Below are 15,201 nucleotides of genomic sequence, written 5' to 3' on the forward strand. Positions count from 1 at the left end.
TACAGGCATGTGTATATGTACACACACATGCTTATTCATACCAAAAAATTCTCTCTCAAGCCAGGTGTTGGTGGCACTGGCTGCTCTGTTACAGAGGACCTGGGTTCGATTCCCAGCACATGCATAGAAGCTCACAGTAGTCTGTAACTCCAGTTCCAAAGGATCAGGCGTCCTCTTCTGGCCTCCTCGGGAGAACCAGGCATGCACAGACATGGATGCAGGCAAACTACCTGTAAAAATAAAAATAAAAATTGTTAAGAGAATAGTGGTTTCATCCACAGCAGAATGTACCTGATTATCTCAAACTAATTTCAGGTTCATTAGGCATCTGGGTTTAAACTCCATGGTGCACTCTAAAAGTTATTATAATACAATAGAAAACTGTGTGTGTGGGGGCGGGGGAATCAGGATTTCAGGGCAATTGTGGAACAAATGAGAAAACCACAACTCAGCCTAATCCCTAGTATAGAAATCCAGCACCACAAGTTCTTTAGTGGAAACCTGAAAACTTTGATGATATGATTTGGGGGTACATCCCTCTTCCAAGTTAGGAACATGGTTGAAATCTCCAGCCAGAACCAGCAGTGGCAGATGTGAAGCCAGTGATGTTTGCTTTGTTTGTTTGTGTTATCTGCCCGAGTGGAAGATCATCGGCAAATTATGAAATGATATCATTCCAGCTCTTGTCCCCATCTTTCTCTACTCCTGGACACTGTAGAGTGTAGTGGACAGAAGAGAGAAGAGAAGCCATCTGTTGCTTGCTGTGTTTAGAGCCATGAGGAAAGAAATTGATGAGTCTAGCTTTTCTATCACATGTGATATTATTCAGAGTTCTCAAAAAAAAAAAACAGGAAAATAGGCTATGGATATACATGTAGGCATTTATGGAAGATGAGAAGTCCTCAGTCTACAGTCTGGGGACACAGGATGCCAGTAGCATGGCTCTGTTGGAAGACCTTATAACTAGAGAAGCCAAAAGGGCAACTCTCATCTGGAAGATTCAATCCTTAGAACCTGGGAATGCAGCTGTTGGTGAAGCCCTGGGGTCCTGAGCATGAATTTCTGACATCCAATAATAGCTGAGTATAGTGGGAATAATAAAAATGGATTTTCCATCCCATCCTAGTGCTGGCTACTCTCTGGCCCCAGCAGCCTCCTCACTGGGCAGACTCTCTAGCCCAGAGCTCTTGAAATGCCTCCACCTGACTTCGTAAGTTCATTGGAGGGTCGCTACCAAGTCAGCCCCACACAACGACCTCCCATCTCTCGGTTTGCTGCCACAAATCCCTGTATCCTGGTAAAATTAAAACTCTAGAGGCTTGCAATTTATCAATCAGATTTATATCAGTAAATTCTCACCCCACAAAATGTCTACACAATAAACTCAGAGCCAACTGATAGTGACATAAACTGCCCACCTAGATTGGACAGATTGTCCTGTAATAATCCATCCCTTATATGATAGTCATAGCTACCTATGGCTATTTAAAGCCACATGGATCTGGGTCATTCCTCTCTTCTCCCATCTTCCTTCTTCTCAGTACTCTCTGTCCTGTCCCCTCCACTCTCCCCCACACACACCTGGAAGTCCCACCTACTCCTCACCCAGTGATTGGTCCCCTAAAATCTTTATTCATTAGGGGAAGGTCTTTGCCATAGGCAAATGTATCCATTCTTGGGGAGAGAGGCCAGTTTACCATCCGTCCATATTTGTTTTCTATAATCACCATGACGTTACGTGGTGTCCACTGACATTTTCCCACCAGGCCAACTGGACTCACTCACATGCTAGCCCCCTCTGAAGCATATTAGGTGACTCATCCTGATAGCCTTACCAGGTTTGCCCGTAATCTGCAGTCCAGTCAGCCAAGTGTGCAAGGGCTCTGATGACCCCTAAGACCTTAGATACATTCAAGGATATGCCATGACTGTCAACAGTGGTAGCAGGGGCTCCCACCCACAGCATCTCTGTTCCTTCCTTCTACTCTACACTGAATTATAGCAGCAAGACATAAAGACTCAAAGCCATAGGGAAAGAAGGTGCAAAGATCAAGAACTCTCAGTCTTCCCTCCTCTCCTTCCTCAACACCCAGCTCAGGAGATGCCAGGAAGGGCTTTGCCCTGCTGGTCTTGGTTCCACAAGGTCATGATGGATGCACCTAAAGAGGCTTTCATTTGATGTGGTCAGGAAAGATATAGTCTCTTCTCCTCCCCATCTTCAAATAAAGTGTTTCCTACACCACTTACATTGTGGGTAGTCAATGAAGCCGTGGCTTACCAGAGCTACCACAGACACTGTAAGGAAAAGTGGAGGAAGGCCTCTTCTGTTTCATGTTTGTTTCTTCCCTGGAATGAGATATTCACAGTACACTGCCAACAAAGCCACAAGTAGCCATCCATGGCTCCTATAGATTTATCCTTGTCTTCTTCAGGTCTTGAAGCACCTACGGCACCTGAACTTCACCAACAACATGGGGGAGCAGGTGACCTTCGATGAGTGTGGTGATCTGGTGGGGAACTATTCTATCATCAACTGGCACCTCTCCCCAGAGGACGGCTCCATTGTGTTCAAGGAAGTTGGGTACTACAATGTGTATGCCAAGAAGGGAGAAAGACTCTTCATCAATGAGGAGAAGATCTTGTGGAGTGGGTTCTCCAGAGAGGTATGAGCAAAATGTACTACAGACAGGGAACTGCTGGCTTGGGAGGGTCTTGGGATTCATCAAAGGCCTTTAGGATAATGTCTTTTCCTAAGCTCCCCAGCTCTGGGTGTCCAGGGTTCCCATGAACTACAAGAGTGTTTAAGTGATGAGAGGAAGCCCCGGAGGCTAGGCTTCATAACTAACCATGCTTTTGACTCCCTGGCTAGTCATAAAGTTTCCCAGACAATAAACTTCCCCAACCATGGCAAAAATATTTAAGCAAACATCTCTCAAGTCAGTGGCTCTTAAATGACACTGAAGGAGACATTTTACCCACCTTGTATAGGAGATTCAAGTTTGAGATAAAAGGGACTGCTTTTTAGGTTGTCACAATGACCCGGAAGTAATAATGACCTTCATTGCTTGAGGTTCAGGGAGGCTAAATACCCAGCATGCATTAGACAATCTTTTATAGCATTTTCCATCCACCCCAATCTCCATTAGTCATGTAGGGATGTGAGCCCAAAATAGACCTGGATTCAGACCAAGGACATTGAAATAGCTACAGGCTGACCCATATAGAAATCGAAAGGGCCATTCCTTCTACTTTGGGAGCCCCTTAACCAAGGGGAAGATGCTTGTGACTCTGGTCAGGAGGTCCTGCCCATATCTGAAAGCCTGACTAATAACCAGAAGTTCACCACTCAGAGGATGCTCACTGAGAAAGACATAGGGTACGCTGAACTTTCTGGGTGGCTGTATGCTAATATACTGCTTAGGTTTTCTTTTGTCAAGTTGGCCCAGGTAGTATCATCTGGGAAAAAAAGGAACCCTCAATTTGAAAAAAAAAAAAAAAAGCCCCATCAGATTCACTTGCGTTTAAGTCCATGAAGCATTTTTGATTTAATGATTGATGAAGGAATTACCTGCCAATATAGCTGTTGCCACCCTTGGGAAGGTAGACTTGAGTTGCATAAAAAAAGCAAGCTGAGCAAGCCAGGGGGAGCAAGCCAATAAACAGCATCCCTCTATGGCCTCTGCTTCACTTCCTGCCTCAAGTTCCTGCCCTGGCTTTCCCTGGCAATGGACTGCAGCCTAAAGGAAAGGAACCATTTCCTCCTCAGGTTATTTTTGGTTCTGGTGTTTCTCACAGCAACAAAGATAAAATGAGGCTACTAGAATAGAGCAAGATGCGGCACCCTGGCTCCTCTGCAGAAGCAGCCTCGGGACCAGGCATCCTCTACAACATCCTAGGAGTCTGGCTGAGATCCACTACATTACTCTTTGCAGTGCCTTTCTGCTGAGGGTTGTGAACCTCTTTTTATGACAAAAAACCAAAGAGTCAGCTTGTTCTTATTGCCAAATTGCTTAATTTTCCCAGTCTGTGGGATGGCTTCACCATGGGGAGGTCTCCTGTGACAGTGAATCTCATCCACAATGGGCAAGTCCTCACCTCCATTACAACATGTGTCATGACCTTTTCAGAATGGAGGTTTGAGATTCCACAGGTTAAACTCTTACATCCACTAACTACATCTTTGTTTACTTTTCAAATGAATGGAGCCCAAACTGACTGGCGATCCCATCACTGGCACACAGCTATGGTGCTATCAGCTTATCACGTGTCCTCAGTAATGCACGCAATTATCCGTCACTGGGCGTGGCTCATCTCCCTTCCTCCTTGGAAGCTATTTCCTGTACAGTTCCCTGTAATCCTAACGTCCTCTATCAGGCAGTGGGCATGACAGATTAGTAAACGTGTGATAAAGACAGTCCTTACACATGCAGTCATTCATGTCCCTGACTACTTGACAGAATTATAAATTACATTTCAATTCTTGATGGGAACGTGATCTGAAAAGCTAGCACACAAATAGGTATCCAACAAACCCGGGAGTCAAACTGACTTCTGAAAAAGTTGTGGGAGCAACTACAAAAATACCATGTATGTTTATTAATTATATATTAACAATTTATTCACAAATCTCATGAAGTTGCTACTGAGATCAAGTGAAATCTAGGACTTTGCATGGTTTGAGTTTGAACCAAACTGTCAAGTACGTCCACACTTGGCCTTACCACCTTTTGCTTTTAAGGAACAGGACCAAGAAGCCTGGCTCTCTCTATATCTGGACTAGCCCAGAGCTAGCCACACTGATTCTTATACTCAAACTCCTCACTTTGCCTGTGTCAAAGAAGCTGTAAGACTGACTCTTGACACCCCAGTCCCAAACCTCTCATTTCTATGTTCTCTGCCCTCAGGTGCCTTTCTCCAATTGCAGCCGGGACTGTCAGGCAGGGACCAGGAAGGGGATCATCGAGGGAGAGCCCACCTGCTGCTTTGAGTGTGTGGAGTGTCCTGATGGAGAGTACAGTGGAGAGACAGGTAAAGGATCAGCCCCTCACAGTCCCTGTGCAGGACTTGGGCTGCCTTGGAGATCAGCAAAGTCCATGGGAAAGCTGGACAGAGCTGGTACTTAGAACCACTGACCTTCTAGGGAAAGCATGCTTAAGTACTGCATCCACTGAGCAGGAGATGATGAGAAAGGCCTCACCGGATATTGTTTTGATATTCCAGGTGTTTATAGACATTCATGTGATACTCTTTTCTCTGCCTCCAACCCTGCCACCCAATAGTGTGTCCCTATTTTAAAGCTCCATGGCTCTAAGTGGACAGTGTGCCATCTGCTCTGACTTCAGGACTCCAGAGTCAAGGCTGTGACAGATTGCCTGCTGGTGCCTGGTGTTATATGCGCTCTCTCTCTCTCTCTCTCTCTCTCTCTCTCTCTCTCTCTCTCCCTCCCTCCCTCCCTCCCTCTCTCTCTCTCTCTCTCTCTCTCTCCCTTCTTCCTTCCCTCCCTCCCTCCCTCCCCCCTCTCTTTGATGTTTTTCCTGGGTTTCAAGCTCATTTGTTTGTTTGTTGTTTATTCATGTGTGTGAGTGTTTTACTTGCCTGTATGTATGTATGTTGCGTGTAATTTTAAAATCACACTAGGTCCTTCCTCAGGGCCATGCACCTGCGAGCTTCCTAGCCTGCCAGCCCATACTTCACCTGGTTATCTCTTTATCCAGGCTAGCTTGCCAAGCCATTGCTCTGAGATTGCTCTCCCATCAGCCAATCACCCTGTGGCTAGCTCCACCAGTGTCTGTCCTGTCTCATTCAGCTCCAAACTGCCAGCTTGTGTTTTTCCCCGAGAACACTGACCATTCTTCTGGCTGCCCACTTTCTCTTCCAGCCCACTTTAATGCTGTGGATGGAAAAGACAAGACAGCCTTAATATTTAAAACCAGTCAGACAACACAACTTCTGGGTGGAGAATCTATTGCTCTAAACTTATCAGCTATCCTGTATAATTAATTCTACCAGTGTCGCCACAGGTTCTAGGAACCCCATGGTTTGTGGTCATCTCTCCAAACCCTGGAGCCCTTTCTCCATCTCTTTTTCTCCTCTTCCTCCTGGAAATCCTGCCTCTTTACCTTCATTCAGCGATTAGCTTCTGCCGTCTTTCTTGACATAAGAACCAAGAATCAGATTTTAGTGTCAGCTCTCCCTCTACATATGTGCACAGAATGCATTAGTTTGCATTTCACAACTCCCTCCTGAAAACCTCAAACATGAACAGTTTAATTAGGTGTCAGAAGAGAATATTAGTCCTCCAAGAACTGGAGCTACGGATGGCCATGAGCTGCCACGTCAGTGCTGGACTCAAACATGAGTTCTCTGCAAGAGCAGCGAGGTGTTCTTCGCCACTGAGTCCTCTCTCCAGCCCAGGCTCAACTTCTGCTAAAAGAGAAACACAATTAGACCCCTTATGGGGCTGTGATAGTTAAAGAAATTAACATTAAGTTCATATATATATTTGCTTCTGAAATAAAACTTTGTCTTTGCATACTGGAAGGGCTAGATAAATATTGCCTATAATTCTTGTTCTTTCAACCCGCCCACAACAATGGCTCATCTTCCCCTCCTTCTTAGAAATGAGGAAACCGTTGCTTGGAGAATTAACTGTGACCAAAGTTACACAGCCAGCAAATGGCATGGCCAGGATCCCATCCCAATCTCAAAGTGAAAACACCCATGCTGCAAACTGCACCCTGCCTGACAGGCAATAACAACTTAGTAAATAGTCATCATCTAGATCAACAGTTCTCAACCTGGGTGGTGACCCCTTTGGGGTGGAATATCAGACATCCTGCATAACAGTTATTTACATTATGATTCATAACAGTAGCAAAATTACAGATATGAAATAGCAACAAAAATAACTTAATGGTTGAGGGTCACCACAACATGAGGAACTGTATAAAAGGGTTACAGCATCAGGAAGGTTGAAAACCACTGATCTGGATAAACAGATGGTCTCCCTCATTGGAATGTTCAGAACATAGATATGACTGACCACATACATGCAAGGAACACTATGCCTTCATCTAAGAGGACAACCATCACATATCCAAAATAAGCTAGGCTGTGTGGGAGATAGCAGCAGGGTTAATAAACTTAAGTATTGTAGTCATGTTATTATCAGTTTAGTTTGCATTTCACAACTCCCTCCTGAAAACCTCAAACATGAACAGTTTAATTAGGTTGTTTTTGTTTTAAGTATAAGGCAGACATAACTTTAAACAGAGTGTGGGAGCCCTCTTAGACCCCTGGAGTGCAAGGTAGTGTCTGCTACAAACTATTGTAGACAGAATTGAAAGAAATGGACCACCCCACAACTGTCGGGGAAGGGAACAGTTTATTCTTGATAGATAGAAGGCATAGCAATAATATCATCAATAAGTAAAGTACAAAGTGACTACATCTACCCTCCACATGCACACTTACATTGACTGTGCTACTTGGTAACTGAATCCGCACTGGTCATTTTCAGATGCGAGTGCCTGTGACAAGTGCCCGGATGACTTCTGGTCCAATGAGAACCACACTTCTTGCATTGCCAAGGAGATTGAGTTTCTGGCGTGGACCGAGCCCTTTGGAATCGCTCTCACTCTCTTTGCGGTGCTGGGCATTTTCCTGACCGCCTTTGTGCTGGGTGTCTTCATCAAGTTCCGAAACACACCTATCGTCAAGGCCACCAACCGAGAACTGTCCTACCTCCTGCTCTTCTCCCTACTCTGCTGCTTCTCCAGCTCCTTGTTCTTCATTGGGGAGCCCCAGGACTGGACGTGCCGCCTGCGACAGCCTGCTTTCGGCATCAGCTTTGTGCTCTGTATCTCGTGCATCTTGGTGAAGACCAATCGCGTCCTCCTGGTATTTGAAGCCAAGATACCCACCAGCTTCCACCGGAAGTGGTGGGGGCTCAACCTGCAGTTCCTGCTGGTTTTCCTCTGCACCTTCATGCAGATCCTCATCTGCATCATCTGGCTCTACACGGCGCCCCCCTCTAGCTACCGCAACCATGAGCTGGAAGACGAAATCATCTTCATCACGTGCCATGAGGGCTCACTCATGGCACTTGGCTCCCTGATCGGCTATACCTGCCTGCTGGCTGCCATCTGCTTCTTCTTTGCCTTCAAGTCCAGGAAGTTACCAGAGAACTTCAACGAAGCCAAGTTCATTACCTTCAGCATGCTCATCTTCTTCATCGTCTGGATCTCCTTCATTCCAGCCTATGCCAGCACCTACGGCAAGTTTGTCTCTGCCGTAGAGGTGATCGCCATTTTGGCAGCCAGCTTTGGCTTACTAGCCTGCATCTTCTTCAACAAGGTCTACATTATCCTCTTCAAGCCTTCCCGGAACACCATTGAGGAAGTCCGCTCCAGCACCGCAGCACATGCTTTCAAAGTAGCAGCCCGCGCCACTCTACGCCGTCCCAACATCTCCCGGAAGCGGTCCAGCAGCCTTGGAGGCTCCACCGGCTCCATTCCCTCCTCCTCCATCAGCAGCAAAAGCAACAGCGAAGACCGGTTCCCGCAGCCAGAGAGGCAGAAGCAACAGCAACCGCTGTCCCTGACCCAGCAAGAACAGCAGCAGCAGCCCCTGACCCTCCACCCACAGCAACAGCAGCAGCCACAGCAGCCGAGATGCAAACAGAAGGTCATCTTCGGCAGTGGTACGGTCACCTTCTCTCTGAGTTTTGACGAGCCTCAGAAGAATGCCATGGCCCACAGGAACTCCATGCGTCAGAACTCCCTGGAGGCCCAGAGGAGCAACGACACCTTGGGCAGACACCAGGCCCTGCTTCCCCTACAGTGTGCAGATGCGGACTCAGAAATGACCATTCAGGAAACGGGCCTGCAAGGGCCCATGGTGGGGGACCACCAGCCAGAAATGGAAAGCTCAGATGAAATGTCCCCAGCGCTGGTCATGTCCACCTCTCGGAGCTTCGTCATTAGTGGTGGAGGTAGCTCTGTGACGGAAAACGTATTACACTCCTAATGGAGGGAAAGGCTATCCAGTTGAGAGGTTTTCTTAGAGCCCTGAGCAAAAGGATGGGTCCTTCCTTTCTTCCCAGGAAGCCAGGGAGAGTAGGTACGTCAAAGCCTGTACTCAGTTGCACTGCTTTGAATGACAGTGAACTGACTGGTGTGCTCTTTAGAGTTAAAAGAAGAGCCATGTTTTGGGGTCGTTTTCCAGAGCTCAGTATCACACCTGGGTTTGCTGAAGTCTTTTCCTCTGCTCTATCCACCATCAGTTCAGACGAAAGCAAGGCTCTAAGCTACCCATCTGCTTCCCTCAAAAAAAAAAAAAAAAAAAAAAAATGCTTGCATCCAGAAATGCCTGCCCCAAGATACAGAAAACATATCTATGGATAGCATGATCTGAAACACAGTCCAGATACAGACCGATGGGACATCACATCTGCCACCACGAGAGTTGAGTCTGAAAGCCAGATAGTCACCGAGACTGCCTATCACATTGACAGTGGACAGAACTGTACATGTTCAAAGCGTCAGGCAGATGTGTCCTCTCCTATGTATAAAGACCTTAAGAGGTGTGGTCTTTTTTTTATCCTCCCTGCTGCTGCTATTGTGTGACATCTATTCCATCTGCGTCCTTCCTGTGGCATCATGTCTGGATGTGTCCAGAATCTAAAGGCAATGCCACAATTAGGTCTCAGGATCATAGCATCACCTCTAAGCACTAGGAAAGGACTGACTAAATTCAATGAGCTGTAACTAATATTGCTGTACATAGCTTAATCCTTAAGAAAATGCTTTTGTTGCAATGGTCCATGGGCGGTTATAAACTGAAAAATGTCGCAGTCTGGATTCTATAAGGCAGTATTATTGAGTTCTGTTCCCGTTCCCATCCTGTGCCTGGTGAGCCGAGCCCATGCAGTCCCTATCAAGACCCCATAGCTACAATCACGCCCCATGCCCCATCCCTGAACTACGGGCTTTATGAAGCCAAATCCAGACCTGGCTCTTTGGAGAATGAGCTCCCAGAAGAAAGGGTGGTTCCCATTGAATGCCACGGTTCCCTCGGCAGTGAAATTAAACGTGCTCACTGCCCACTGCTAGGAACTCAGACTCCGGACAACAGAGACCAAGGTTCAGGCTCTGGCTTGGTCACTGGCAAGATGGGTGGTTATAAGGTAGAAACCACAGCCTCTTTAAGCCCCAGCTCCCTAGAGTGTAAAGTAGGGAGTTACAGTTCTTTCCCCATGGAGCTCTCAGATGAGTTAAGTAGGCATGCGTGCACAGTGTCTAACACACATTACACATTTAGTGTTAGTAAATATGATTAGTGATATAGTGACTACTAGTTTCCACTTGTTTAGACTATGCCATACCCTGGGCCATGATACCAAAGGGCTTCATGATAAGGGATCTGTCTCTGGGGTGGCCCTCTTTGAAGGTCACGGTACTTCAGGAGGTGGGACTTCGTAGGACATCATTCAGTCATGGGGGGGGTATGCCTTTGAAGGGAGTTATAGGATTCTCGCCCCATTCTCTTTCTCTTCTATTTCCTGGCCACAAGATAAATGGTTTTCTCTGACACAAGTTGACACATCATTGCCGTCTAGCACCCCACCAGAAATGCAAATCAATGGCCCCTCCTGTGCGTAGACCAGAACCTTCAAAAAACAAAGCATCAGGATTAACCTTTCCTCTCTCTAATTATCTGAAGCATTTTATTACAGTGAGAGAAAGCTGACTAATTCAAAATATAAAGCAAAAATCTTATTAAGCATCCAGATTTTAATGTCTAACCCACTGATCACAAGAACTTTCTTCAGACTAAGTCAAGGTGTCCGCAGGGGCCAAATCCTACCCCTGACAAACCCAGGGTTTTGCCTATGGGGAAACCACTTCCAGCACTGTCACTGGTTAACAGTTTCTCAGAGCAGAGCCCACTGAGCCGAACCACCCTGATGCCAAGAGCAAGCCATAAAAGGTAAATTCACCAGTGGTCTAAGATTGACAGTCCATGGTGAGTCTTCCTCTGACCACTTCCTTCTGAGGATTTTTAAGGTAACGGTTGGCATTATGACCATGAAGACGATGATGAACTGCCACAAGACTGTGCAGTAGAGAACAGGTCCTGTCACAGAACACAAAACTGTCCCCATGAGCCACCAACACTCCAGCCTGAAAGGGTGCAGCCTGTCAGAGCCTACTGCCTTCTGTCGTTAGCCTCTGAGCAAGGCACCGTGCTGAATGAGGATTTATTTTTAGCATTTCACTTGGCCCTTAAATAAACAAATAAAGTAACAAAATCGAAGACAGATATTTAATGACTTTTCCAAAAACATGTCACAAAACTGTGTAGAAATAACTTCAGTAAAATGTCACGCATTCATCCTTACTAGTCTGACTTCAGTACACTCCACCCCTTCTTCTGCAAATAATCTCCTCATCCCACAACTTAAAAGAAAAAGAAAAATCAGGATCAGCAAGGAAAACATTGCATTAAGTGTTCATTTTGCCAGAGGCTTGCACATCAAGTAATGTCTTTGAACACCCTCTTCAAAAAGGTAGATAGGAATTCTCATTATGTCTCTATAGCAACCTAACATTTATCTCAAATTCCTATTCCGCCCGCAGCCTAAGCTATAGTTAAGTCAAATTAGGGGATTTCCCTGGAAATCCAGAGTTTTCTGATTCACATTATATTTTTAGGTTATCAGGTCAGTAGCTGTTGGGAGGTTCTCTTAGTGTTACTGAAGCCATCTTGTCTGGCTTTCGGTAATTGTATCTTCATGCTGGCTTTCTGCAACGTATCTGTGGCAGTCTACTTTTTGTTACTGTAACGGGATAACCAAGCAGGCTAACTCTATAGAGAAAAGAGGTTTATTTAACTCACATTTATGCCGGCTCAAGGCCAAGACCATAAATCACCTTTGGTCACCACAATGGCAGGAAAACATTGGAAGGGAGGGAATCACACCTCAAAATAGGAAGTAAGTGGGTGATACAGGAGTCAGCTTTACTCTTAGAGCAGCTTAATCTTGACGTGCTGGGGTCCCCATGATAACTACTTAAATTCCTCTAAAAGCAGATGTCTCATTGACCTAAAGTCCTTCCCCAAGGTTCCAACTCTCGGTATGACCACAGTAGGGTTAAGCTCCTAACACATGGACCCCCTCGGAAATCATATCTAAACTACGAAAACATCATATCCCCATCCTAGTCCCCACAGTGGGATCTGTGGTGGTTTCCATGGATGAATCACTGTCTCAGATGACTGGCCCTTCCTAGGCCTGGAAGCTCTCTCAGCTCCCTCCAAGCCCATCCTAGGGACCAGGAAACTCTATGAGCTCTCTCAGCGGTTACCCCTTACTGCTGCTGCCCAATCACACTTCCTGTACATTAGGGTCTGCAGAGCACATGCGAGTGAGCAAAGGGGTAAAATACCGGCAAACCTGTGTGGACCTGTGCGGTAAACAGAAGAACATTCAGTCAAAGATGCTGACAGTCGTGCCCCCAGAGCCTGTGATTATGTAAGAGTATCGATGGTCCAGGTTGCTTGTTAAATTAAGATTCCTTCCAATCACCCATGAGGTAAGAAACCACAGAAACATCAGTGTCAGGTGGCACAATGTGAGGAGATTCCGCAGACCATCCATCCCCCACTGCTTGGTGTGTGGAAGGAAAGGAGAGGTAAAGGGACGCAGGTTGTGTCTAGAGACTGGACAAAGTAAGAATACTGGTTTTCCCTGGGAGTCTCCAGGAAGGTGTGCAGAGCTAGAGTGCCTCGGTTTCAGCCCGGTGAAACCCTTGGAGGACTTCTGACCTCCAGAACTGTAAGATAATAAATTTGTGTTGTTTTAAGCCACTGAGTTTGTGGTCCTTTGTTTTTAGCAACTACAAGAATCATCTGTCTTTCAGTGCTGGGAATTGAACCCAGGGCGTCCTCCATGAAAATCAGGCATTCTGCCCCTGAGTTATGCTCCGAGCCCAAACGTGTCTTTACAGTCATGACTTTTCTTGAACACTTTTTGCCTTCTCAGACATCCCTTCCCGCTCTCACGGTGACCACCCTTCCTTCCAACCAGCTCACTCTCCCCCAAGAGTAGGTCTTAGTTCAACGTTCTCTCCAGCTCTGTGTGGGAACTGTAAACCCCGTGTTCTGACTCATGTTGCTACAGAAAACAAATAGCTAGGCTGGCCCTACATGTCTGGTAGCAGCAGAAACTTGACAGTAGCTTCAGGACACTGGTGTTCATCTTTCTCTTACATAAAAGATTTTCAGAGATAAATATATGATCACTGTCTTAGTCACTGCTCTTGTGCTGTGAGGAGACACCTTGATCAAGGCAACTCTTCTGAAAGAGTTTAATTGAGGGGCTTGTTTACAGTCTCACAGGCTTAGTCCGTTATCACTCATTAGTGCCTCAAAGTTGGGGAAAGCTGGGCTATCTTGATACTCTCTCTCTAAAAGTCACAGCTTAGGGCAATGTTGTCCGTCTTTTGGCTGTGGGCTGTCTCTGCCTAGAGCCTGAGTTTCTTTTCCCTTGTCATCCATGTTTGAAATCATGAATGCTAAACTGGATGTGGTGGTATGTTGACTGCAGCGCCAATACTCTGAAGGCTGAGGCTGGAAGATTGAGCATTCGTGGCCAGCCTGAGCTACATAGCAATACCCCGAGAAGGGGAAGGGGATGAGGCAGGACAGAAAGGGGGAACATAGAGAATGGAAAAACCATTAGACCTGGAGGTGCAGAACGTCGACAAGGGCTCGGTGCAAATCACAGATGTGACACACATTAGTCACTTCATAATCCATTGATACCAAACGTGTATGGAATCGGGGTGCACAGGAGACAGTCGTAGTGAAATCTCTGGTTTCCAGAAGAGCCTGGATTCCTGACCCAGACAGAGGAAAAACTTGAAGGATTGCCTGAAAACGTCTTGGCTGTTCAGCAGAGTGAGATGGGGCCAGCACAGGATGGGACCAGTCCTGGAATGTGCATGTTCTAAAGATAAAAAAGTATTTCGCTGGACAGCAGGTAGCCTGAGAGCTGGAGAACTCGTAGACAAAGGTCCACAGGGACAGCTGGCCAGACCCAGCCTGAAGACATACCTAGGGACTGAAGGGAAATCCCGCCTCAAATATCAAATGAGTCCGGAATGAATTTCCCTTTGGTCAGGGGCTAAGTATAGCCCTCTCCTCCTCTAAATGCAGAAGGAGTTTGGCATGGGAGAAATCGGGGCCATCTGTTTATATTAAGAGCTCCTGGGGTGGAGAAATGGTTCATTGGTTAAGGTCACTGCCTGGCCTTGCAGAGTAGCACAGTTTGAACCCGGACACACACAAGATGGCTCACAATCTGTAGCTCCACTCCCAAGGGGTTCCAACACCCTCTTTTGACCTCCCAGGGCACCAAGCACCACAGTGTACAGACATTCATGCAGGCGAAACATCCACACACAAAAATAATGAAATAAAATAATATTTAAAAAAAATGAAAGGAGCTCCTAACAGACTAGAAGGTAAGAACTAGAGCGGAGGAAGCAGCGCTAATGACAAATCAGTGGCTGCCCCTGACCACGGGCGAGCCACGTGGGTGACTGACTACACGGAGGGCTGAAGGCTGTAAAAGCCTCTAACTCCAGAACTGAAGTCCTCAAACTTGAAAGACAAACCACCTGTCCGCATAGTTACTGAACACAGAGAAGAGGGGAAATCCCAGGGAAAGCCCTTGGGATGAGTGCAGGGCTTGAAGCCTGACAAAAGCATCAGGAAATGTTGTAGAAAGGAAATGGTCATCCTCCTGCACATCAACCCAAGCCTGCAGTGGTTGATCAAAATGCCCTGATTCTCTTCTCTCTGAATGTTTTCCTTTCCATGACCACTGGCAGCATTCGCATTATACACGAAGTTTGTTGAATGGCTGGTACTGCCTTTGGGATCTTTTGTTGTTGTTGTTGGTGGTGGTGGTGGGTTTTTGTTTGTTTGTTTGTTTGCTTCTTTTATTTCAGGACAAGGTCTCATGTAGCCCAGGCTGGCCACAAACTATATAGCTAAGATGACCTTGACCTTGAACTCTTGGTCCTCATGCTTACTGTTTTGTTTTGTTTTGTTTTTAGAATGCTCTAAGTATTTAGAAAGAAGAATAAGATGACTACGTCTAGAAAGTTATGTCTAGCACCAGCATACCACAAT

At 46.3% G+C, this 15,201-nt stretch overlaps 1 protein-coding gene across 4 annotated transcripts in view; it reads left to right on the plus strand.

The window, feature by feature from the left end:
* Casr (calcium-sensing receptor) overlaps positions 1-12,866 on the plus strand; it is a 75,242-nt gene extending 62,376 nt beyond the window's left edge. For 2 of the 4 annotated variants that reach the window (XM_063270272.1, XM_063270273.1), the window contains exons 5-7: positions 2,433-2,663; positions 4,905-5,028; positions 7,520-12,866. In XM_063270272.1, coding sequence (XP_063126342.1) covers positions 2,433-2,663; positions 4,905-5,028; positions 7,520-9,027 — 1,863 coding nt within the window. In that variant the 3' untranslated portion in view covers positions 9,028-12,866. The remainder of the gene's footprint in view (positions 1-2,432; positions 2,664-4,904; positions 5,029-7,519) is intronic. The other 2 variants (NM_016996.2, NM_001309638.1) reach the window with 1 other exon arrangement.
* The last annotated feature ends 2,335 nt before the right edge of the window (positions 12,867-15,201 follow it).

This window comes from Rattus norvegicus, chromosome 11 (assembly GCF_036323735.1).
Source record: "Rattus norvegicus strain BN/NHsdMcwi chromosome 11, GRCr8, whole genome shotgun sequence".
Taxonomy (NCBI): Eukaryota; Metazoa; Chordata; class Mammalia; order Rodentia; family Muridae; genus Rattus; species Rattus norvegicus.